We start from the raw sequence: 27,129 nt of genomic DNA, 5'->3' as shown, positions 1-27,129 counted from the left end.
CAGTCAGAAGAGGAAGGAGGAGGTGGAGCTGATCAGTGCAGGACACCATGCTCTGAAACAGGGACAAACCTAGGAGGCGCTGAGCCGTTTCAGAGGAGCTCTGAAGGCAGCCAGCCAGGTGTCCTCCGGGTACTACGGAGGGGAAACCATAGAGACCATATTAATTACAACAAAGCATTTTTTTTGTATTCCTCAAAAAAAATTTATTGTCATATAAGGCATTATACATTTTCAAAAATAAATACATTTACATATAAAATATATTTCTTGATCTATTTTGTGACGACAAACAACAACTTTATTTTTATTCTTTATCTTTATTACGGATCCCCATTAGTTATTACTACTGCAATAACTATTCTTCTTGGGTCCATAACAACACTCTTAATGTTGATGCCAGTCAGCTTTGGAAAATTGGGAAGTTCTGGTTAACCTAAAATAAGTGTAATCATAATGTCCTTTTATAGCCTTTTGGTCTTACTGCAATTTTAGATACATGGCTTCTAATTGCTGCAGTAAGTTGGAAGACATATATACATCAAATTTGCCTCATAAGTACAAATTTAATTATATTATTTTGGTCAATTTTAGGAACGTAACTATATAACACTAAGCGACTGTTATTACTACTACTATGTGTTGAGGGTTTGGGAATGATGAGATGAGTTACAATATTATATGAATATCTGCATTTATTGCATAGACCGTCAAAATGTACGCCTTAAGTCCACACACACACGCGCGCAAGAAATAGACATTGATACGAGCAGTTCAGTTTGATTGACACACATGTAAACTACTCTCCACGCGCACTTTGAACGTCCCACGAGCAGCTGTGAGAACTTGGCCCCCCATTGAACATAAATTTATATTTAAAAAATGTCAATTGTTTGTGTTATGTTTGTGCTGTTTTATGCTGTAAAAATATTTGTGCTGTTATCGTTTTTGAGATATTCATGATGCAGTATGTGTTGCTGTGCACCTGTGATACATGCACGCGCCTCAGAGGACGAGCGTGGACACCTCACGGCTATAAAGTTTGGAATAGTTTAAAAACTGAACCAGCACACTTGAGCCTGATGGGTGGCCACGTTCACGGAGGTCCCACGTGCAGAGATTTGCGCTTTATATGTACTTATTATAATAAATGCATGCATTACTTGTGTGCACATTTGTATCTTTATTTAAATAAAAATGGCAATTCATTGAGAATTAATTGATTACTTTTTGTATTTATTTATATATATATATATATATATATATATATATATATATATATATATATATATATTGTTTTGGCAGCCATGGTCCTCCATAGAAACCACTCCCAAAGTGTCAAATGTTTTTGACGAGGGCACAGAAATGTGTTCTTACGATGGTAGCATGTAGGCCATGGACGAGTGGAAGGCAAGTCACAAGTGCGTGTGAGTTCGTGGTAGGAGCTCGTGGTACTGAATCTATGTCTGTGGGACGTTGAAAGTGCACATAGAGAGTAGTTTACGTGCGTGTCAATTAAATTAAATTAAATTGAACTGCTCATATGTCTATTTCTTGCGCATGTGGACTTATGGCGTAAATCTAATGGCATACAGATGGGCTGAAGAACAAAAAATCTGTTTCCAAAACTGTAACAAGCCGTGGCAGCTGCTATTATTTTGTGCTCTGCAGCAATCTCATAGAAAATGCTTATAAATAAGAATGAAAAAGATAGTCACTGGCCATTCTTGAATACTGTAAATGATGTTTAATTTGACTTTATTGTTAGTCCGTGTGTGCACATTTGGCGCGAGGGCAGGGCAATATAAAGATTAATATGAAATTTTAGAGAGATCATTTTGGTGATTCAGGCCAGCAGCTCTATGCTTAAACTGATACATTTCTGCGCCCACTCCCCCCATTGATTTTAATGTGAGCGACAGAAGCAGCAACAGGCTTTCAATACTATTTAGGAAAAGGTTAAGGCAATGATATACTGTATGTTACATTAACTGCATGTGAATTGCAATAAAAGCCAAGTCGTGTAGGTTCATCGATAATTGTGATATACATTTTTTTGGCACCATTGAGGGAGGAGTAAATAAATAGGAAACATAATATTTGGCTTTGAAGTATATTGCTGTGAGAAACAACAAAGCCTAAAATGCTTTACAGCTGCTAATCCACAGAGTGCACTCAAATGAAACCCTATCCAACTGTGCAAACAAATATGAAGATTCTGTGATTTATTACATTATTGTTGGATATTAATGGTCAACAATGTACACTGATCACAACCAAAACCATATTGAATTATGGCACTGAGTAAAATATTTGTTGACAGTCGCTTTTGGCAGTACTTTGAGGTTTGGTTTATATGCTGGTTCTGGCAGTGGCAGCTGCATTCAGAGCATTAAAAAGTCAGTGTGAAATTGAGCTGTTAAGTAGTGCTTGCAGGTCTCTTATGAAGAGAACAGGGGAGTCCACTGGTGAGCACCACACACAACTGTGTATTCACTCCAGCAGAGTACTCCAGTTGGGGCTGCTTTGTCCATTCCTTCTTTAAATACAATTTGATTGGATACTGAAGGTACAAATAACTTGTACATTAATAAATCTCGAACGCGTGTCCATGAAGAAACTAACTATTTCTTCTCCGTGTAATGACAGGGAGTATCATCGTCACTGTGCAGATGTCCATTAGTCAGAACTGACTGTCCATGTGAATTGTCCGTCTGCAGTCTTCTTTCTCTCTTCTTTGTCGTAGGTCACTTCATGCGATGAGCCCTCTTCAGTGAAAGGTCAGGAACAACTTCACCTCAAAGGCTTCTTATCAGCTTTCAGGCTTCAGGGGCCTTTTCCTGCCCTTCCTCCAATGGGATGCACCACAATCTGGAATTAAAAACTGAATTGAAAAAAAAGTTCTTTATTATTTATTTAATGTACTTTTTATTGTTGTATTGTGTTATATATTTGGCATCTGTTAATATACTGTTGGTATGTATGTATTTCTTTATTCTTAACATCCATGATGGACTATATACAGTCCTGTATAGTCCATACTGTGGATGGGTGTGTGCAATTATGCATGCATGTGCAAGTGTTTTTATTTGTGGTCATACCGCCTTTGCTCTGCCCAATCCCGTCAGACCTTGGAATCTAAGCAGGGAAGGGCCTGGTCGGTACTTGGATGGGAGACCGTTTAGTAACACCAGGAGGCCTACCGAATGTAATGAGTGAATGAGTGGTGATGGTGGTCGGAGGGGCCGATGGCGCAGACTGGTTGCCTCGCTTCCGTCAGTCTACCCCAGGGCAGCTGTGGCTACAATAGTAGCTTACCACCACCGAGTATGGAGTGAATGAATAGTGCAATGTAAAGCGTCTTTGAGTGTCCAAAAAAGCGCTATATAAAACCGATGCATTATTGTTATTATTATTCCATAATAGTTACCAATATTGTAATTCCCATTGAAAAAAAAAGCTCTACTTTTGAGGAATTTGCCTCAAGTTTCCCTTTGTAAAACATCCATTCCTGTACGCTCTTCACATGACCATTAGCAGTCCAGTTCATGCCAGTGTATAACCTAATAGAGAATATATTAAATTTACGTCAACCACGCCTTGAATAATCTGATTCCAACAACTGTGATGCCTTATCAGTACATGGCATCCTCACCCATCTTTTCAAAAGGATATGTTGTACTACTCTCAGCATAGCTAACAGAGGTGTGAGCTGTGAAGATAATGTTGATCATCAAAATGCACAACTTAAAGCAACTTTAGTGTAGTAACAAAAAGTACATTTACATTTAAGTGCCAATTAGAACTGCTGACAGAGCTGCTGGTTACTAAAGAGCCTACAGTAGCCTTACAATGTAGACAGTGTTTCATGATAAATGCAGTCACATGTGTTCAATCCTGGCATGTTGAGAGCCAGACCCAGTTCCATCTTAGGCACAGACAATAAAGGAGAGCACAAATAAACCTTCCAAAATATTTTTTTTCCCATCAAACGTGTTCTTTATGCATTTATCATCATTGAGCGCGAGCCATGGAATCCTGCTTTTGGTCATCATCAACTTATTGGCCCCATGTAAATTAAAAGTTACCTAAAACACATATGGAAATTTGTACTTTTTGTTTGTCAAGATTGTAAGCTAATTGTAAAAACATAGCTGAATATATGGTGAATCTGTATCTGTATACTCTATCTTAAAAATGTACAAGAGAGGTTAAACTTTAACATGTGAGACAGTCTTTTGGTTAGATGTTATATAAGAAACAAATATGATTTTATTTCAGAACTTTGCATTATTACATTAGGAGACTAATCTGTTCACCATAGACCATCTCCATCTTATTTACAGTCTGTATACAATATCATGATTGTTCATTAAAGTTCACTACCATAAAAAAATAAAAAAATAAATAAAATAAATAAATAATAATAATAATAATAATAATAATAATAATAATAATAATAATAATAATAATAAGATTAGCCACATGTTCTACTCACAGTCATGCTGTTCTTCTGTCGCAAAACACTGGCTAAAGAGACAGTGCATGGTGTGGCAGAAGTTGTCCATCAGGGACTTGGGAGTGGCATATCTCCAGCTGGACACTGGTACTTTGTCTGGCTCTTCTGTTAACCGATCCCAAATGTCTTGGACCGAGTCTGGAAGCTCCTGCTGGAAAATCTGTACACAACACACACAGTTGAAATGATCAGTGCATCTGACCTACTTGGTTAACAACAAGTTAAAATCGTGCATTGATGATGAAATGGCTCATATATAGTTCTGTAAAGCTCTTCACAGTACAATTGATCTAATGGCACTAAACATAATTCTGATGATGATCAGATAAAACATATATTTCAATTTGAAAAATATTTTATTATTGTTTTTCATGTTGCTCAAGGATTTAATTATATAATTTGTTATAATTTGTTACAGTAAAGATATCAAGACTCTTAATGTATCAAATAATGAGTTCTGAGTATGTGATACTTTCAATAAGTAACATTCCCTTATGGATAAACTTTCAAATGGAATTCAATACATTCAGATCGTGGTTTTGTAACACACTTACAATCAAACAACACAAAATGAACGGCCAATTAAGGAAATCTACAACATTTCAGGCTGCCAATGAGCTATTTGGCTTAATGGCTTCTAAAATAGTCTGTAAGTCCACATTGCACTGGCATCACAATGAAAAACCAGCTTCAAGTACATTTCTAATGTTTCAGTTAGTCTTGGGCTTGTACTATGATCCTACCTCAGAAGGATGTGACTGAACAAAGACCCCTTCTGCGTCTCTGAAGCGTCTCTCCAGCTCTGCTGTGTATCGCCGTGAAGGATGTCTGTATGGCATTACGCGAATGAGCTACAAACAGGAAGTTTGAGTTAAAAAAATATTCATGTGCATGAACATCTCAAATCGAAAATTTGTTTAATGAAAACAAAATGAGTGCATTTGTTGTGCAGTGTCATGGCACAGAACATCAACTTGAAAATAAGTCCGCCTCTGCCTGTCTCATAAAAACAGCTGTTATTATGAGAGCAACAGTCTAGCATAAACCTTTTGAAATGAATTCAAATATATAAAGTAGGATCAACATGACCTATTGGTGCCTTGCTTGGATAGCATGTCTGAGGTTCTGTGTTCAATAACAGTGACTGACTGTACAGAGTTCAGGGCTTTGATCTCATTGAACTAGATCACATTTTCTCACAGGTGGTGAAAGTTCTTCTATTTTCAATATGAACACCACATTTTCCAAACTGCTTTCCACATAAGACAATCAACTTTGTTTGTTTGCAAACCTCAACAGCAAAGCATGTGGCACCAACTGCAGATTATGGTATAGTTTTGGTTCTGTCATTCACTATCTTAAATATCTATACTGCTGTGCAATGTGGGCTCTCAGTTATTTTCAATTTCATGAATGGCCAAACAATGTCTTTTAATGAATGATACAGTATATGTATTTCACCACAATGCTCAACAGAAAACACATGTCTTTCATGTAGTTTAACCGACGGCTGCACAACAAGCCTTGGCTGTAATAATTTTATGTTCGAGATGTTTCTTCAATAACATTTTAATAGCTGACAAGACCCCTTTTAAAACTTTTTCTTAGAATTATAACTCAGAGAAACTGGAGTAATTCATTTTCAGTAATGAATTCAATATATCACCATCAACACATTTATTGGATAACAATGACACTCTGGGGGAATCACTCTCATACCTTTTTTAAGATGCCTTGATTGACTTGGAACCACAGCCTCTGGAGAGTCAGCTCTTCCAAGCCCGCCATATTTACCCTCTGGGAACAAACCAAAGAAAATTGAGAGACACAAAAAATGAGGTGATGTGGGAGCGTCAGCCTGAGGTCAGACTGGTGTCACATGTCCATGACCTTTGACTGGCACAAAGCTCACTTGGGAAAGCGCATAAAGTACAAAGAGACTTTTAACAGACAATAAATTAAATTCCACTCAAAGGGAGAAAAGAAGGCTTGATACATACCATCCGATTTATGTTAGATAGTTTGAATATTTCTTCAGAGTGAACCCGAATGGTGTAGTTGATTGGGAAATTGTGCTTCTGTAACACAAAAGACAATGGGTCAAATTTACTAAGCCAGTAGCCTTAGTACTGGCTTAGAACTACTTAAAAGAACTACTTAGAAGTTAGAACTACTTAAAAAAAGAACATGTGTTGCGTGTCACACCTAATTTATCATTAGAAATGGTTCATTTTTATTGGCACAAATCAGATATATACAGTTGCGTTCAAAGGTTTACATACCCTGGCAGGATTTTAGATTTTTTATGACTATTTTTCAAAGAATATGAAAGACAACACAAAAGGCTAGTGGTTGTGAAGCCATTTATAGTGAAACAACTGAGTTTGCTATTTTTAAAGCATAATGAAAAAAGAAAGTACCAAAATGACCCTGATCAAAAGTTTTAACCCAGGTTTAAAAGCAGTACTAAGTAACTTGTTTAACTTTGTTCCCCCTGGTGTCTCTGGCCAGAAAACCACAATTGCAGCTTTCCTGCCAACGAGTAGGAGTCACCAATACACACACATGGAATCACGAAGAAGAAGCTAACAGGCTAGCAGGCAAAGCTAACTGCGGTCAAGTGCCACTTAAACAGTATTTACAGCCAAGTTTGAGTGACAACCACAAAAAATATCCCTCTCTCCCTTTGTCTTTTCTATCAGTGTAGTATTTACTCTCACGGACAATTAATGAGTAAAAAAAACACATTGACTTTAACATCAATGACAGCTTGGAGTGTTTTGTTGTAGTTGTGGATGAGGTTCTTTATTTTGTCTGATGGTAAAGGGGCAAAAAGCCTCCAGTTCCTGTAAATTCCTGTCCTGCACATTTGAGCTCTCCCCACAGTGGTTCAATGATCTTTAGGTCACGAGAGTGAAATGGACACTAATGGGACCCTCATTTTATTCTGCTGGAGCCAGGGTCATCAGCGAACCACCTCCATATTTCACAGCAGCTATGGTGCACTTTTTTGTTGTCAACAGGGCCAATGATGGCTTATGATGAAACTGCCAAGGTATGTAAACCTTCGAGCACAACTGTAAATTTGTGAGTTTGTGCTGTGGCCTTTTAGCGCTTTTTGAAGGACAAAAAAACAACTCAACTGCATTTGTTTGCTACACACTATCTATTTTCCACATGTGCAAACGCTTAGTAAATCAGGCCCAATGAGTTGTTACTGAGAAGATCTTACTGTGGTTTCATAACAGGGAGAACCTGCCAGTATTGTTGTATATTAAGAAGCCTGCACACAAGTTCCTGCTGCTCAGGAGATGAAGCCTGAAGACCTTTTGGTCCATGAAGAAACTGTATATGTGTCTCTCCGTCAAGTGAACATGCCTCTCTCACCATGTAGCGCCGCCTGTGGCTCAGACTGTCATTCAGGGTCTTCAGAGGTGTGCACAGGCTGGACGGTGTGGGAGCCATGAGGACAGGAACCAACAGTAACAGGCCTGAAAACATAACAAAGGCACTGTTGATTTGTTTTGTTTTTTTGCGTGTTCCCATTCAAAACACAGCATTCAAGAGGTGCTCATCTGGTCCCCATATGATTTTTAAGACAATGATTTCCTGTTAAACTCAAAACTGCAAAAGATATCGTGAATTCCCCCCCCTCACCTCCCCAAAACATAACGACAAAGGAACCGCAGATGAGGAAGAATTTTTGTCCAGCTTGTCTGTTTATTTTCCTCAGTTCTCTGTCACACTGGAGCAGATGACCGTACACAGAGCACACAACACCATAAAACACCGCCAAAACTCAAAATTCAAAAAGACAAAAAAACACCTTAGTTTAAGAAGAGAAAAGCCTCTGCATGTGTCGCTATGGTAACTGAGGATGCGAATTGAGTAAAATCAACCTTGAAGACCAATCTGCAGCAGCACCATCACCATCATTCATCCAGTCATGTACTCATCTCCAGCATCACCACAGCACCAATGTCTCCGCCCAGAATCTTGCGGCCTCACCCGTCCCCACCTGGCCACACCTCTGCTTCCCCTCGGTGCTCATCATTCCCTCGACTAAAATCCACCACCAGTATCCTGTCTCTTGTGCTCGTTCATTTGAACCATCGTTCAATCATTCTCTTCGGCCAGAGTCGCGTTCAATAAGGCTTTCCTAATGCTTCTTTTTGTTTCTTTTTTTACCTAAATGTAAAAACGTGACTCAGCGTTACCGGTTAGAGATCCCTGCCCCACAGTGATTCAAAGCACTAGTCACCAACTTAATCAGTGTCTAATGCACTTTGCAAACAACAGGGAACAAGATTGATGGCCAGAGCCACATGGCATTAAAGTACACTTCCTCAGCAGTAAAGTACTGCCCATGCATGGCTCGCACTAAAAGACGTTTAGTGTGAGCCAAACGTCTTTGTACTTGACCTCAACTTGTGTCGTCATTCAAACGGCACACACACACACACGACCTGTATTCCCTCTTTTCACCAATACACCAGTACAGGTGAAATGCTTAGCTTTGTCAGTCACAAGAGAGTACCTCGAATGAGAAGGTAGCATTTCCATTACTGTTACTGTACAATCATACTGTACCAATGAGCTATGAGTCGGATGTTCCTCTTCCTATGTTACGTTTCAGAACATCAAATATTTTTTATTGTATTTCACAATAAATGTTCCATCTCACTGGTGTAAAACAAGAGGAATCAGATTAGATTCCTACTGTACAAATACAGTTCAAGTTATCGTAGATTTTACAGTTTAATTTAACTTAAGTGTAATGAGTGTAGTTGGACAATTCTGCTAGATTTCCCTTCCAACTCAATGAATTTTGGGAATATCAACTTCCAGAATAGCTCCATTTTCCTGTTTTCCTGTTCCTGCCTTCAGTTCTGAAGGGGTCTGTTCAGAGGCCTGCCCTTATTAAGGAAAGGTTAGACCTCTCCATAATTAGAGGTTAGACCCCTCCTTAATTAGGGCAGGCCTCTGGAGACAATGGTTTAGGGCAGGGGTTCTCAGGATGCCGTGGGAAAAAGGTGTATTCATATGAGAAATTCAAATAGGGATAAATTATCAAAAATCATTCAATTTAATTGTTGAAATTCATCTTTAACATAGTGAGATACATGCTTCCGTTGGTTTTGCCATGAAATCCATAGTAAATAAAAAGATTGACTTCGTCATAAAGCATTTTGTCCGAGGGGGTGTGGCGTTGCACATCGATCAGCTGTGGAAAGCTGACACTTCTCTCTTCCTCCGTGGAGCATGTTTGAAAAAGTGGAGCGTGTTGCCATGAAAAAATCGAAAGTGTTGAGATTTTAACATTTCTCTGCGTGTTTATTAAGATAAAATCCGCCCCGGGACGACAGAGAAACATCCTGACTTCAATCTGAGATGGGCTATTTAAATGCGGACTCAGTAATTAGCGCTAGCGATTGATCAGCGTCATACTGCGGTGTTTCAAAACGTGTCAACAAGGATTTCTTTGAATTTTGACTTCAAAAGGAGGTATTTAATTATTTAGCCTCTTCCCATAACGTTTGTGCCTGTCCTGAGTGAGGAGGAGCTGGCGCTAAGACAGAGGAGAGAGAAGTGAGGAGGAGCTGGTTCTATGACAGAGGAGAGAGGAGTGAGGAGGAGCTGGTGCTAAGACAGAGGAGAGAGGAGTGAGGAGGAGCTGGTAATAAGACAGAGGAGAGAGGAGTGAGGAGGAGCTGGTTCTATGACAGAGGAGAGAGGAGTGAGGAGGAGCTGGTGCTAAGACAGAGGAGAGAGGAGTGAGGAGGAGCTGGTGCTAAGACAGAGGAGAGGAGTGAGGAGGAGCTGGTGCTAAGACAGAGGAGAGGAGTGAGGAGGAGCTGGTGCTAAGACAGAGGAGAGAGGAGTGAGGAGGAGCTGGTGCTAAGACAGAGGAGAGGAGTGAGGAGGAGCTGGTGCTAAGACAGAGGAGAGAGGAGTGAGGAAGAGCTGGTGCTATGACAGAGGAGAGAGGAGTGAGGAGGAGCTGGTGCTAAGACAGAGGAGAGAGGAGTGAGGAGGAGCTGGTGCTAAGACAGAGGAGAGGAGTGAGGAGGAGCTGGTGCTAAGACAGAGGAGAGAGGAGTGAGGAGGAGCTGGTGCTAAGACAGAGGAGAGGAGTGAGGAGGAGCTGGTGCTAAGACAGAGGAGAGAGGAGTGAGGCGGAGCTGGTGCTATGACAGAGGAGAGAGGAGTGAGGAAGAGCTGGTGCTATGACAGAGGAGAGAGGAGTGAGGAGGAGCTGGTGCTAAGACAGAGGAGAGAGGAGTGAGGAGGAGCTGGTGCTATGACAGAGGAGAGAGGAGTGAGGAAGAGCTGGCACTATGACAGAGGAGAGAGGAGTGAGGAAGAGCTGGTGCTAAGACAGAGGAGAGAGGAGTGAGGAAGAGCTGGCACTATGACAGAGGAGAGAGGAGTGAGGAGGAGCTGGTGCTAAGACAGAGGAGGGAGGAGTGAGGAAGAGCTGGTGCTATGACAGAGGAGAGGAGTGAGGAAGAGCTGGTGCTATGACAGAGGAGAGAGGAGTGAGGAGGAGCTGGTGCTAAGACAGAGGAGGGAGGAGTGAGGAAGAGCTGGTGCTATGACAGAGGAGAGAGGAGTGAGGAGGAGCTGGTGCTAAGACAGAGGAGAGAGGAGTGAGGAGGAGCTGGTGCTATGACAGAGGAGAGAGGAGTGAGGAAGAGCTGGCACTATGACAGAGGAGAGAGGAGTGAGGAAGAGCTGGTGCTAAGACAGAGGAGAGAGGAGTGAGGAGGAGCTGGTGCTAAGACAGAGGAGAGAGGAGTGAGGAGGAGCTGGTTCTATGACAGAGGAGAGAGGAGTGAGGAGGAGCTGGTGCTAAGACAGAGGAGAGAGGAGTGAGGAGGAGCTGGTGCTAAGACAGAGGAGAGGAGTGAGGAGGAGCTGGTGCTAAGACAGAGGAGAGAGGAGTGAGGAGGAGCTGGTGCTAAGACAGAGGAGAGGAGTGAGGAGGAGCTGGTGCTAAGACAGAGGAGAGAGGAGTGAGGAAGAGCTGGTGCTATGACAGAGGAGAGAGGAGTGAGGAGGAGCTGGTGCTAAGACAGAGGAGAGAGGAGTGAGGAGGAGCTGGTAATAAGACAGAGGAGAGAGGAGTGAGGAGGAGCTGGTGCTAAGACAGAGGAGAGAGGAGTGAGGAGGAGCTGGTGCTAAGACAGAGGAGAGAGGAGTGAGGAGGAGCTGGTGCTAAGACAGAGGAGAGAGGAGTGAGGAGGAGCTGGTGCTAAGACAGAGGAGATGAGTGAGGAAGAGCTGGTACTATGACAGAGGAGAGAGGAGTGAGGAGGAGCTGGTAATAAGACAGAGGAGAGAGGAGTGAGGAGGAGCTGGTGCTAAGACAGAGGAGAGAGGAGTGAGGAGGAGCTGGTTCTATGACAGAGGAGAGAGGAGTGAGGAGGAGCTGGTGCTAAGACAGAGGAGAGAGGAGTGAGGAGGAGCTGGTGCTAAGACAGAGGAGAGAGGAGTGAGGAGGAGCTGGTGCTAAGACAGAGGAGAGAGGAGTGAGGAGGAGCTGGTGCTAAGACAGAGGAGAGAGGAGTGAGGAGGAGCTGGTGCTAAGACAGAGGAGAGAGGAGTGAGGAGGAGCTGGTAATAAGACAGAGGAGAGAGGAGTGAGGAGGAGCTGGTAATAAGACAGAGGAGAGAGGAGTGAGGAGGAGCTGGTGCTAAGACAGAGGAGAGAGGAGTGAGGAGGAGCTGGTGCTAAGACAGAGGAGAGAGGAGTGAGGAGGAGCTGGTGCTAAGACAGAGGAGAGAGGAGTGAGGAGGAGCTGGTGCTAAGACAGAGGAGAGGAGTGAGGAGGAGCTGGTGCTAAGACAGAGGAGAGAGGAGTGAGGAGGAGCTGGTGCTATGACAGAGGAGAGAGGAGTGAGGAGGGGCTGGTAATAAGACAGAGGAGAGGAGTGAGGAAGAGCTGGTACTATGACAGAGGAGAGGAGTGAGGAAGAGCTGGCACTATTACAGAGGAGAGAGGAGTGAGGAAGAGCTGGCGCTATGACAGAGGAGAGAGGAGTGAGGAAGAGCTGGCGCTATGACAGAGGAGAGAGGAGTGAGGAGGAGCTGGCACTATGACAGAGGAGAGAGGAGTGAGGAAGAGCTGGCGCTATGACAGAGGAGAGAGGAGTGAGGAAGAGCTGGCGCTATGACAGAGGAGAGGAGTGAGGAAGAGCTGGCACTATGACAGAGGAGAGGAGTGAGGAAGAGCTGGCACTATGACAGAGGAGAGAGGAGTGAGGAAGAGCTGGCACTATGACAGAGGAGAGGAGTGAGGAAGAGCTGGCACTATGACAGAGGAGAGAGGAGTGAGGAAGAGCTGGCACTATGACAGAGGAGAGAGGATTGAGGAAGAGCTGGCACTATGACAGAGGAGAGGAGTGAGGAAGAGCTGGCACTATGACAGAGGAGAGGAGTGAGGAGGAGCTGGCACTATGACAGAGGAGAGGAGTGAGGAAGAGCTGGCACTATGACAGAGGAGAGGAGTGAGGAAGAGCTGGCACTATGACAGAGGAGAGGAGTGAGGAAGAGCTGGCACTATGACAGAGGAGAGGAGTGAGGAGGAGCTGGCACTATGACAGAGGAGAGGAGTGAGGAAGAGCTGGCACTATGACAGAGGAGAGGAGTGAGGAAGAGCTGGCACTATGACAGAGGAGAGGAGTGAGGAAGAGCTGGCACTATGACAGAGGAGAGGAGTGAGGAAGAGCTGGCGCTATGACAGAGGAGAGGAGTGAGGAAGAGCTGGCACTATGACAGAGGAGAGGAGTGAGGAAGAGCTGGCACTATGACAGAGGAGAGGAGTGAGGAAGAGCTGGCACTATGACAGAGGAGAGAGGAGTGAGGAAGAGCTGGCACTATGACAGAGGAGAGGAGTGAGGAAGAGCTGGCACTATGACAGAGGAGAGGAGTGAGGAAGAGCTGGCACTATGACAGAGGAGAGAGGAGTGAGGAAGAGCTGGCACTATGACAGAGGAGAGAGGATTGAGGAAGAGCTGGCACTATGACAGAGGAGAGGAGTGAGGAAGAGCTGGCACTATGACAGAGGAGAGGAGTGAGGAGGAGCTGGCACTATGACAGAGGAGAGGAGTGAGGAGGAGCTGGCACTATGACAGAGGAGAGGAGTGAGGAAGAGCTGGCACTATGACAGAGGAGAGGAGTGAGGAAGAGCTGGCACTATGACAGAGGAGAGGAGTGAGGAGGAGCTGGCACTATGACAGAGGAGAGGAGTGAGGAGGAGCTGGCACTATGACAGAGGAGAGGAGTGAGGAAGAGCTGGCACTATGACAGAGGAGAGGAGTGAGGAAGAGCTGGCACTATGACAGAGGAGAGGAGTGAGGAGGAGCTGGCACTATGACAGAGGAGAGGAGTGAGGAGGAGCTGGCACTATGACAGAGGAGAGGAGTGAGGAAGAGCTGGCACTATGACAGAGGAGAGGAGTGAGGAAGAGCTGGCACTATGACAGAGGAGAGGAGTGAGGAAGAGCTGGCACTATGACAGAGGAGAGAGGAGTGAGGAAGAGCTGGCACTATGACAGAGGAGAGGAGTGAGGAGGAGCTGGCACTATGACAGAGGAGAGGAGTGAGGAGGAGCTGGCACTATGACAGAGGAGAGGAGTGAGGAAGAGCTGGCACTATGACAGAGGAGAGGAGTGAGGAAGAGCTGGCACTATGACAGAGGAGAGGAGTGAGGAAGAGCTGGCACTATGACAGAGGAGAGGAGTGAGGAAGAGCTGGCACTATGACAGAGGAGAGGAGTGAGGAGGAGCTGGCACTATGACAGAGGAGAGGAGTGAGGAAGAGCTGGCACTATGACAGAGGAGAGGAGTGAGGAAGAGCTGGCACTATGACAGAGGAGAGGAGTGAGGAAGAGCTGGCACTATGACAGAGGAGAGAGGAGTGAGGAAGAGCTGGCACTATGACAGAGGAGAGGAGTGAGGAGGAGCTGGCACTATGACAGAGGAGAGAGGGAGAGTCCTCACTCAAAATGCAAAAGTACGACAAATGTTTCTACAAATGAACCCAAATTAGTTTTATCCTTCTTTAGCACATTGAAAACTCATGCACATGTGGGAAAAACACTGTCACAAAGTTTTCCACCATTGCAGTGAAAGCAACATTTAAAAGTGGCCCTGCCAGTTGGACATTTTTCCACATCCCTTCGGAAAAATTGTGATGGTAAAAATGTGTCAGGGAAGTTCGGAAAGAGTTTTGACACAACTAAATATTTAAGTTTGTATATTCCTCTTTCATTGTTTGACAAAAAAAAAGGTCAAATCTCTGGTGTCATAGTAGCTCCATGCATTTACTTTTACATTTAAATATTTTTGTATACTTTATTTTAACTACATTTTGAGTAGTGAACTTGCTGACCGAACAAGGACAGCACTGACCACAGCTGTTACCAAGAAACCTATGATGACCCTGGATGAACTGCAGAGAGCTACAGCTCAGGTGGGGGAAACTGTACACAGAACAACTATTAGTCGTACACTCCACAAATCTGGCCTTATGGCAGTTCATCCAGGGTCATCATAGGCTTCTTGGTAACAGCTCTGGTCAGTAAGTTTAACAGACCTCTGAGACCATCACGGAGCAGCTGTATTTGAACTGACTTTAGATTACACACAGGTAGACTATATTTAGCCACTGGGTCAACATGTGATCATTCAGAAGTCATCAGGCAACTTCTGAAGGCAATAGGTTGCACTAAAAGGAAAGGGGGGCCGGTACTTAAGCACATCCCACTTTTCAGTGTTTTATATATAAAAAAAAAATCGAAATCATGTATAAATCATGCATGAATTTCATTTCACTTCACGATTGTGTGTCACTTAGTGTGTGCCTTTCATATAACAATTAAATTAAATATTTTCATGTTTATGGTCCATAGTTCAGATATAATATATACAGTATAGGTAGCGGTGCCCCAAGTAAATGCAAAGCTGAAAGTTTGACAACACGTTTCATGAACATTGTGAAGTGTAGCAGGATTTTTTTTTTTTAACATAAAGTGGTTGAAGCATGAAAAGGTTCAGTGTAATACTGCTTAACTAATAATAATTGAACAATTAAATCTTCTATAGCCCGTATTGTTGAGGTTGGTTACACTTTTCGTTACTATTTTCTATATTTGCTATTTTAATACCGTATATATAGTAGAGTAAATGGATTAATTTTGGCACTTTGTCTCTGACTACACATGAATTTGTTTAGCTGCCAGTCAGGTTATAATTCATACATTTTTTTTGAAGATCTAGAGCCATGACATGACAAAACAGTAGAAACATTTTGTCTTTGAGTTATGAATCACCTCAGCAGAACTATTTGTGGTCTTTGAGAAGTTGTGACCCTGTGCACTTGGAGCCAAAGTTGGGCTACAGGGCAGGAAAAACACATAAAATGGTCAAAGCACTTATTGTGATGGACGCCACATGTGGTTTGGGGTCGGCACTGCAGTTCCTAATCATGCACTGTCCAGTGTCTTTTGTCACTCACGCTGCTGCTCACACAGGCCTGCTGTGTGTTAGCACTAATGATGATGTACTGAAACCTTTCCCCATCAGGGGCAACAGAAGCAAAACTAGTGGGGAAGCTGACTATTACAGCTACTTTGAGAAAAGACATCACACTCTTAGCACAAACAAGTGAACTGCAATGATTTATGGGAAAAGGAAAATCCTTGGCATGAATCACAGAAAACGTCTTGGCCTGCAGTGGTGTTCCATTACAGGCAATGAAAGTCCACCTGACAAAGCTATACTGAAGTGTGGAGAGCACAGTTTTAGACTGTTCAATCTGGGATTTGCTCAGTTGAACATTATTGAAAGAGTGAAAACTTTGGCTCTAACCACAAAAAAAATGCAACTCAAACAACCTGCGACTCCTGTAGGAAGTTATTGCTTCTTATTCTACTTTAGAGCAGCAAAATGTGACTATAGCGACTAACATTTTCTGACAGATGCCAACGTTTCACTTTATCAAGAGATCCAACTCATCGCAGTTCAGTTGTCTTGTTTAAACTTTTAAAAAAATGAATTAAACACCTGAATGCCTGAGAATTTAAACAGTTTTATTTGATAACATGGATTTAAACACAATTTATATTGATATTTTACTGGATTTCACAAATTCTAATGCTGTTTTTACACCAGACGTTACACATAAAACCATTTTTCTGTTTATTCGACCTTGAATCCATCATGCAACGCCCGCCCAGGGCTTCATTTTAATCTGAGCCAATGATTATGCTACAGTAATATTGTGACAGATGAACAGCAATGAATTTGGATTCCAATAGCAATTTTCCCATACCAGAACTAGAACTAGAGCAAAATGGTGATTGACTGACATTTTCTCAGTTTGCCTAAGGTGCTTATTGTTAGTGGTAGTATCACATCTACAAATACAGCATGTGACTCAATAATAACTTAGGATGGCAACATGAATGCCTGTATAAAAATGATCCAAACCTCATTCAACAAAGTCATTACTCCACGTCATGCTCTGGGTTCAGTCTCAGCACAATAACAATGAGGGTCAACCCAAACATGAACTCTCAAAGCATCCATGAAGTTACACCACAGCCCCCATAACCCAGACTGACCACTGGCAGATAGCTCCGGTCACAAAATCTATTGTGTCGCAACAAAACACTATCAACACACAGCCAAAATTAAAACTGGTCAACTCCACAACTCCCAAACACACACCAGGGGGGAGACAGAGACGAGTCCAGCCGGGTATGTGGTGTACTTGGAAAATACAGGAGCACACACACAGAGCTGCCAGAGTATCTGTGAGCTTCTGCCTGCAGGTGGCCAATGCAGGGTAGATATGCTGTACTTGGGTTGAGAATGTAGCATAATATATGGTCAGTTGTATAAACAAGCCCAACGTATGTAATGCACAGCAGGTCGCTTTTAAAAAAGTACTTTTGGACTCCTTAACACGACAACACACCATTATTTCCAGCAGAGAGCACATGAACTAGAGAAAGCTGGCTTTTGAAATGATCACATGGAAAAAGGAGAACTTCCGACCTAGATAATTTAGTTTTACTGGCTAACCTGGCTAAATACTAATGAATCAAATGAATGATTAGTAAATTAACAAGCAGGCTATTTCTTGACTTTTACATGATGATGGCGGAAGATTTCAAGGCACAGTATTTCACCTCTGATTCACAGCACAATGAAGGAGGTGCATCTTACCCAAAGGGCCTCCCAGCAGCCAGGCAGAGGACAGGTGAACCATGCTGCAGCTGCACTTCACTCCTCACTGAGAGGGTTGGCCAGGGCACACATGGGCTGTCCGGCACCAGGGCTTCTCTGTACTCTTCAACATTTCTTGTATTTCAACTTCTCTCTGTTAAGTGAAAACAATACACACAAACTGTTAGAGATAAAGGGGAGCAAAAAAAAAAAAAAAACAGATGTCAGATCTGGCATGGAGCCTTGCTGATAAAAAAAGATGACTTAAGAGGGGAAGAAGCCTGATCTGTCCTCAAAGTAGAAGAATGTTTTGAGACATTTGGCTGTAGTAATGAAATCTGGTTCATGAAATTTGGTTAATGCTCAAAATGCTTGGAATTCTAGTTTGAAGATGTGCACTGCTTTTCCTGTCCGTGCTGGAGAATTCGAGGAATTGTCCACCTTGACAAGAAAGATAATATTAAAAGAATTCAAGGTTTTTTGACAAATAGAAGATATTTGCAACTTTACGAATATTAATCAATTTTCCCTGCTTAGCTTCCGAGATCTGACGGGATTGGGCTGGGCAAAGGCCAAATATATATCTTAAACAGCCACAATAGGTCAAAGACTGTTTCCTCCTCAGTTAAAGGCACGCTGTGTAACATTTTGGATTTTACTGCTGCCAGCGATACAAGACATACTCCAAATAAACAGACACAGATAATGTTTCTTTGGCAGTGGGTAGTCACAGAATGGATTGAAGGCCTAACCTATTTATATCTCAAAGTTGACTGTCCATGAGACGAGCTGGAGTAAAGTTACTGTTAGATCTGATGAGAGATGAGCTAGACGTGGGCGATATGTTCCTCCCAAAAAAATCTTTGATTTTCTGATTAAAACACAATTCAGTTTGCGTTTTTGTACCCCATGACTGAAAATATATTTCAGATATAGATATTTCTTGTTTTTAGTTAAAGTGCAACAACAAACTCAAACATAGCTAAGGCAATCACTATAAAAAAAAGTCACTGTGCAGTGTTTAAAACATCCATATTATTAATACTAAAAAACTTTCCAACCCGATTTTGAATTCAAATAAATTTTTTGCCCAGCCCTAAGATGAGCCGCTGATCTTTATTTTATTTTACATTTTTGAAATATTTTCAGCAATAATATCTGTAATAATAGAAATGCTTTTATCCAATTTATTGGGTAAAATGTTAAGCGCTGTGGCCTAAAAAAAAACTCATAAACAATAAACAAATAATGAATCTGTTTAATTAAACAAGCCATTAGCCACCAAGTCTCATATTCACATTAACGTAGTTGTGTAACCAGAAGCAGCACATTGTCAAACATAAATAATGTGGTTAGTTTCACACTCCGTGAATCAACAAAGCTGTGCACAACAAGAAAACGGCTGCTCCCAGTCAAGGCAATGAGATTTGAACATTTATATCACAAATCTCAGGACAGCCTCTGGTTCTGAATCAGAGCCGTCCCACTGCCACTGTAGGTAAAGTTGTACATTATCATGTGAGCTAAGTCTGTGCTAAATTAAATGAACACTTAAGACACGTGTTCAGCTGATGAGTCTGCCGTGCACCAAGTGCAGAAAGTGAAGATGACCAGTTTAAGGCAGACATCACATAAAATAATATTAAGAAAAGACAACACCTGACGGTCAAAGATGATGTTAAACTCAATTAACAGATGCCAAATAATACTTAAAAACACTTTTATATCACTTCAATATTAAACAGGTATTTGTTTTGGTAGTGGAGGAAAAGTATTTTACAATTACACGTCACATAATTAGAATCATGAAAAAGTGCATTTACTTCTGTTACTCAACTAAAACCTTGAAACTAATATATGATAGACTCATTACATGCAAAGTGAGATATGTTTAGCCTTTATTTGTCATCACTTTGATTATCATGGCTCAGTTTGTAAACCACTGTAAACCATAATCATCAAAATGATAACAAACGAAGGCTTGACATATGTCACTTTGCATGTAATGAGTTAAATCATACCTGAGTTTCACATTTTAAGTTGAATTACAGATGTAAATGCACTTTTTTCTTTTTCTTTTTTACTATTATTATTATTTTATTTATTTGACCTCTATTTGACCTTTATTTAACCAGGAAAGTCCCACTGAGATTAAGAAAATCTTTTTCAGGGGAGTCCTGGCCCCAGAGGATTAACCTATTGTACATGTTTTTAGTGGTAGGGGAAACTGGAGTACCCGGAGGAAACCTACGCAGACACAGGAGAACATGCAAACTCCACTCTGAAAGGCCCCGTCCTGGTGGGAATTGAACCCGGGACCTTCTAGCTACAATTTACTTGCGTCAAAGACACGTAATGACAAGGCATTAAAGTGTCCAAAACATACATTTCCAAGAGAAAAAAAAAGTCTACAGATGGAGCAATAGTAAAATAGGTAGCTGGTAGTCTTTCAGTATTTGAAATAGGAAGATGAAGACAGTGTGACTGTACACAAGTATTTAAGAAAGAGCCCACCCTCACAGCACCATCAGTCAGTTCACTATAACAAAAACAAGGTTTTCTGTGAGGCCAAAGGATGCGCTTTAATAATGTGTGAAATTCAAGCCTCGCGAGCTGGACTCACAAATGTAAATTATTGCTGGCACCTGGGGCACTTTTGATCTTCAATGTTTGGTAAAACCCTGGGAATACAACGTAAACAATTATGTCTGGAAGTCACATTTTGTAAAAGACATGCCGACATAATACGTACAAATATTTTCTGTATACATTTCACATTCAGATTGGCTTCCTATTTAAATTTTCTTCCAGTAATATGTTGTTTTGTGCACTGAATCTGAATGATTTATTTTCTAAATGCTAATTGTATAAAACTAACTAAAGGAAATAGAAGGTTGACATGAAAGACAGCATATTTTTAAAAATATGCCAAAGGAATGGCTGTAAACCTGTAGATTATAAAAGTGCCATGACCATTATTGAGATGTGGAGACTGCGATTTCGATTAAATGTGTCTCTTTTAACCAGCACCCAGATACTATATAGATTTGTCTACTTTGTTCTTACTAGGGCTGGACACCATTAAATGATACCAGTGGGGTATTGAAAAATGCTTGTAGGCACTACTCGTATAGAAAAAATAAGCAGGCACCAAAAAAAATGTATATCTTTAGACACCAAGTCTTGATGCCTCCTGATCCAGAGACAGCATTAAAGGAAGTTACTTGGTTGTTTCAGCTCAAATAAATGACTGTTTTCTGGTCTACACACCAAATATTTTAGTATATGTATTGAAAAAAGTATTGTTCAGGTATCAGTACTGTAAACCAAGAATCACTAAAGTACCGGCATCGAAAAAGCAAAGATGTAACGTTACCGAGCCCTAGTGTGTTACTATCAGGGGTTATCTTTTGTGTAAAACAATCTCTCACTATGTGCAGCTGTAGTCAAGTGGTTATGGCGGCTACACACGGTCTGTCACTTCTGTGCTTAGCGTCGTGGGTTTGAGTTCTGGTTCTGGCAATTTGCTGTTTATTTCAGCTCTTCCCCCCCGAGCATCATTTTACTGTCATATTATTTATTTATTTCACTTGTTCAAAAAACAGTTGTAGATGCTTTAAGCGCGGGAAACTGAGCTAAATCTGAGTGGTATGTTAAAAGGTCATTTTCATGATGCCGTTATTCATCAATGAGCTGCTTTAGTTGATCTGCTCCCTCTGGAGAAGCCGCTGTTGCCGTTCACTCACTGGACAGTTGACAACTCAACTGAGTGCAGTCAGTGGCAGCCAGTCAAACTGCTGTGCAACACATGAGCAACTGTTTCTGTTCAAAAATATAAAGTACATGACACATAGGGATTCGCAAAAAAAAAGAGACGAAATAAATGGCAATTGTGCATAAGCTTCAAATAACTTCAAGATCTACATATACTGGAGATGTGTGACAGCAGACTTTTAAAAAAAAATAGAAGTTTTGTTTCATGCACCTTTCCATTTGGAAGGTATCTTCAGGTGTAAGGCAAAAAACACTTCATTAACTTCTCTTTTCATGTACCAGTGTGTGTTTTGCGCCCTTAGCAGTATGCATTCCTCCCTTATAACCTTGACCTTACGCACTATGAAATGCAGCGATTGAGGGGCTGGAGGTCTGGAGGTCAGGATGCCTCGACCTCTGACACCTCTTACACGCACTCCTTGGGGCAGATTCACTTCACGTTTTTTCTATTCCTATCGCGAAATCCCATCGAGAGGAGATCAATTTCACGCGGGAAGTGGACACCATCACGCAAACGGCACGCGAGATGAGAGGGGTGCAAGCTCTCAGCAAATGATTGATTCAGAAAACTTTAAATGGGAGATTGACTCCTTAATGTGTCTGTTGCCACTGGTGTAAGTTATGCAGAGTTAATTGCATTCCGTTGTATGTGTTTTGCCCTTGGTACGCGCAGAAAACAAACCTAAAGAAGCCAATCCTGTGAGTAGCAAATTGTCTTAACTGTATCTGTTGCTTTAGTGTGAACCTGTAAAAAAGGGGTTAATAGCAGCGAAACCAAACGAAACCAAATTACGCCCCGTGGAGTCACAGCTTCTTGGGTAATTACAACAGAAGTGTCAGTGGCATTAAAACTTTATAACACCTGACGAAAGTGAAAGTGGCCACATGTTTCTAATGCGGCTGCACGCACGAGCCGGTGTGACTGACCAAACTGTAGTAAAGTAGCGTCTGGAGATTGAACTTACTGGACATTAACACCATGAAGTAAAGAGAGGACCCTTGGGCTCCTACCAGCTCCCAAGACGCGCTCAAACAAGAGGATATCCGCTCACAAAGCCGCTCTGAGGATGTCCCGCAAAAAAACAACAACAAAGATTCCAGTAAAATCGCTCTCACGTGTCTTTACGAGAGTTCACAGATGTCGTTCATCCCACAGCGACAGTGCGCTCTGTCTGCTGGTTCCGTCAAGTGCGCAACAGTCTGGTCCTCACGGTGCGTCAAGTCACGGAAAAACACTGAGCTCAGCGAACCTTTCAACATAAAAGCGTGGGCTTCTCTGCATGACTACACAGTACAACCACCAAATTTCCCAGACACACCCAGCCAATCAAGGTCAGGCTCAGAAGACCAGAGCGACCACTTCCCCTTGAACTGAAAATCACCATTGCATGATCAAAATAATAATCATTTATATTGCTTAAATTGACGAGTTTGATGGTCTTTTGTGCCGCAGCCACCGCCAAATGGAAATATCTCGTTCATAATGACTTAAGTCAATTTAGTCATGACGTTTAGATCTTGTTGACTTGACCCCCTTTTTGGGTTAGTCCTGATTTGTGTTTGTGTATTGAAGTGGTACTACAGTGATACTTACCTCAGTTGCTTGAATACGACAAATATTCATCATGCAATGCATACATTTGCACTAAAGTTTACACATCTTGGGTCTGAGATAAAATGCTTCTTCTGGGCAACTGTCTCACTTTGTCTCTCACTGAGATGAACCAAATGATCGGGGCAAACTCACTTTCATCAGTGGGTAAAAAAATATGTTTAGAAGGGCTTGACCTCTTCAGCTCCTTTCCTGTTCATAAGGGTCATTTCACCCTTGGACTTCACACTTGGCACTACGAGTTCTTGAGCGACAGTGACTTGTGACTCGACTTATTCAGAATAAAGGTCTTGAACTTAATGGGCAAAGTTGAACCTGGTTTAGTTGATAATGTCTCAACTTGGTCTTTTACATTGAAGACTTGGACTTGAGCTTGAGAAAATTATCACTTCATCTCCTGTTGTGACCCTTTCACTGTGCCAATATGAAAAACAGAGAAAATGTGAAAAGAAAGTGAAGATTTGGAAATAAACCAAATCAATTTGCCAACAGCTGGTGCTGTAGGTCAACATGCTCTTAGTAATGCCTAATTTAAACCCAAATATATGGCTGGCATCTTCCATGCTTCGTGTTGTGAGTGTAAAACCGTTTATAGGCAACAGTGTATTTTCCTTTACAGATGAGGTTTCACACTGTTTCTTTGTCCCACATGGTATGACATGCAATTTTACTAAGGACAGCTCCTGCTCATCACCAAACTCAGGAGTCCTTTGACGAAAAGGATTTTACTTTGAAAGGTGTGACCTAACCAGAACTTGGCTCTATGTGTTACTCCCTTGAGCTGCACTGAGGCGTGCCTCTGTGCTTTGCTGGTTTACCTAAGGCAGAAGATACGAGCGCCTGACGAACTTCTCCCTTCCCTATATCCCTTCACCAGGACAGCTCAGTACAGCCTCGACTTATTTTGCAGCGAGAAAATGAACTCTCTTCCTCATCTGACTCAAGAGCAAATCATTTTTTACAAGAAATAATTTCATTGGGTAAGCAAATCAATTCTCAGACTGTACCCAGAGTGACTTCTGGAGGAGGGGACAGAAACTATATAGTAAATGAAAAGAGGATTCACAAAACGCACACAGTTATCTACAAGAACTTTAAACTGGACAAATCCCTCTGCACAGCATCCTCCTTCTGTTGTCAGGGTTGTAATCTTCATCGACAGTGCAGCCCCCAGTCTAATATCACTGAAAACATTTTCTCCAAATTGTGTGGTTGCCATTATATTTACAGAATATTTACAGTGCAAGTGTGTGTGACTCACATTACTTGACGCGTCATAGCAGAGGAAGATTGCACTAAACCTTCGCCACAACCACCACTGCTGAGCTCAGGAGGGAAAGGCCAACAAGGGCGCAGCAAGCTTCTTTTTTTTTATCTAATTATGAGGCCATGGAAGGTCATCTACACCCATTTATAATTGAAAGCATTGCTGCAGTTACTCCAATTTTATGTGTCACTACTTATAGAGCCCCCCCCCCCCCCCCCCCCCCCCCCCCAAAAAAAAAATCCCCTTTTTGTGAATTAACTCTGAGTTTTTATGAATTCTACATTTTTATATAATATGATCATTTTAACCAGTGATGTAAACCTGCACATGGATAGCCTTTAAGATCCTATTTCAACTGAGTTTTCAAATGTTCTTAATTTCACCAAGAGCCACCCACACCTGCAGCACAGTGGAGGCGTCACAAGAGGCACTAGAGGAAACAAAAAAGGGACAAACAAAGAGGTATCCGGGCAAGACACAGCTAAGCCACACACGCCTCTGCCCGATCCCGTCACATGTCTGTAACTAAGCAGGGAAGGGCCTGGTTGGTTCTTGGATGGGAGACCGGAAGCCTGGGTGAATGTAGTGTGTGATGAGTGGTTGGTGGTGGTCCGAGGGGCCGATGGTACAGATTGGTTGCCTCACTTCTGTCAGTCTACCCCAGGGCAGCAGTGGCTACAACAGTAGTTTACCACCACCAAGTATGGAGTATAGTGACAGCTGTGTAGCTCTTTGAGAAACTTGGTAATACAGACTTGTGAAAGCGCAATACAAGTGTAAGCCTTTTATTATTATTATTATTATTATTACATGCTATTGTCTAATGGACGTTTACTGGAGAATAAAATAGATGAACTGCTAAGCTCTTCCCAGAAGATGGTGAAAGACTGTTGTGGGGCGGAGGGAGGGGAAGGAGCTGCGCAGGAGGAAGAGGAAGGAAGAGATGGAGGAGCAGACCAGTGCAGGACACCATGCTCTGAAACAGGGACAAACCCGCAGCTGCATCGTTTCAGAGGAGCACTGAAAGCAGCCAGCCAGGTTTTCTCCGGGCACTACGGTTTCCCTGATCTCCAAAACACACTGGTCAGGTTGTCCCACAGCGGCGCAGGACGAACACCAGAACACAAATGGTACTTATTTGTTCTGTTCTTCGTGCCATTCAGCTCAAGCCCTCGTTTCAAACTTCAAAGCAGGGAACTCACCTCTGGCATCTTCTGAGTACAAAAAACAGTTTTGTGTTCAGTCCTGATCAATAATCAGAAAACTTTATTAATCCCATGGCCATGACAGGCAATTATGTGCTACAACTGTTCTCGGGCTTTGCAAAGATCCAATGAGACTAAATAAAAATACAACTTTTCCTTTGAATTTAAAAATCTAATTGCTGACGGGAATAAAAATGTTTTAATAGCAATTCGTTTTGGTAAGAGGCAGATAAAAACAGTGACTAGAGGGCATAAACGAACCTGAACCCCAAATCAATAGGACGTTCAGAGGCCACCTCCTTATCTCCAGATTTAAAAAAGGATTATAATGCCTGACCACATACTTGGACTAAATATAGTACATTTTTACCAATTGCTAATGCGGAAGTAAGTAGTATTACCCAGCACGGTGTTTTCTTGGGCCGTCCGCCCAATTCACCTCTAAACACAGTCTTGCTCTGAGCTCTGACCAGGACATTCATGAAGTGAATGTGATGCGGATGATGGAAACGAATGTGCATAAAGTACATGTATGTGTGAGAGGCTCATTGCAAAGCATGAGCCACAATACAGTCAACAGTGGTGCACCATTGATGAGCTCTTATAAAATGCATGATGTCGGTTTGGTGATGGTTTAGGTACTCGGCGATACCGGTCTAATCTGCAGTGAAGGCCCGGTATCAATACAAAGCCGACAAAATACAGTATCTTCTCAGAATTCTGCATATTTAAGCTTTGATCAAAAGATTGATGATGATGATGATGATTTTTTTTGCAGGCAATTTGCAGCTGAAGACTACTGGGTTAAAGCATTTACCCCTGAACTAAAATGGTCTGTCTAAATAGAGATTTTTTAAATTGAAATTCTGTCTTATTTTTTGTTTGCAGCACTTTGAAGACTGTTACGTTTATATAAAAGACAAGTACAAATACTGTAGATTTGGGATTTGTGGCCTCACATACCCACTCACTAAAGCACTAAAGTGTCCTCTTCCTTCTTTAAACTTAACTGACTGAGTGAGGCAATGGAAGGTTTTCCAACAACAGCTTCTGACAAATGCTTTTCCCGATGCCCTTTAAAGCTTGGGTACCTGATTTTTTGTTGTTGTAGCGTAAATCTATTTTTGCAACCTTAGGGTATGTTGTAAACACAGCATTGTCTTCACCAAAATATTTTTTTGAGTGATGGAAGATATAAGTAGAATCTATGTTAGTGCCAGTTATTTTGGGGGTGGTCCCGCTCTGCTTCGGATGTGCTGGAGGGATTGTGAGAGCTAGAAACGAGTTTGGGCTAAAACTGAAAATGTCACTGTTTGAACAGGAAAAAGCAGGTCCTCCAGCTTTAAGATGCAGTAATTAGATTATTGCCTCCAGCCACCAAACACCCTCAGCATTCTATCCAGACCTTATGCTTTTTTTTGTTTCTTGGGCTTTGTATTTGTGTTCTTTGGGGGGGAAATTGAACAAACAAAGCTGATACAAAACCAAGTAAGCAGAGGGGAACATCAGAGCTAAAAGTT

At 42.0% G+C, this 27,129-nt stretch overlaps 1 protein-coding gene across 1 annotated transcript; it reads right to left on the bottom strand.

Annotated features, from left to right (window-relative positions):
* Positions 1-2,142: 2,142 nt before the first annotated feature.
* Positions 2,143-22,700, bottom strand: il34 (interleukin 34). The gene is made up of 8 exons (XM_079568082.1): positions 22,491-22,700; positions 17,752-17,905; positions 7,904-8,007; positions 6,517-6,594; positions 6,236-6,313; positions 5,260-5,367; positions 4,496-4,676; positions 2,143-2,868 (listed from the first exon to the last, which is right to left on the bottom strand). Exons 2-8 carry the CDS (start codon positions 17,792-17,794, stop codon positions 2,810-2,812), a joined length of 651 nt encoding a protein of 216 aa, XP_079424208.1. The 5' UTR covers positions 17,795-17,905; positions 22,491-22,700; the 3' UTR covers positions 2,143-2,809.
* Positions 22,701-27,129: the final 4,429 nt, after the last annotated feature.

Source organism: Gobius niger (assembly GCF_951799975.1).
Source record: "Gobius niger genome assembly, chromosome: 12".
Classification (NCBI taxonomy): domain Eukaryota; kingdom Metazoa; phylum Chordata; class Actinopteri; order Gobiiformes; family Gobiidae; genus Gobius; species Gobius niger.
Note: the sequence above shows the minus strand (reverse complement) of the source record. Positions and strands in the feature narration are given on the sequence as shown.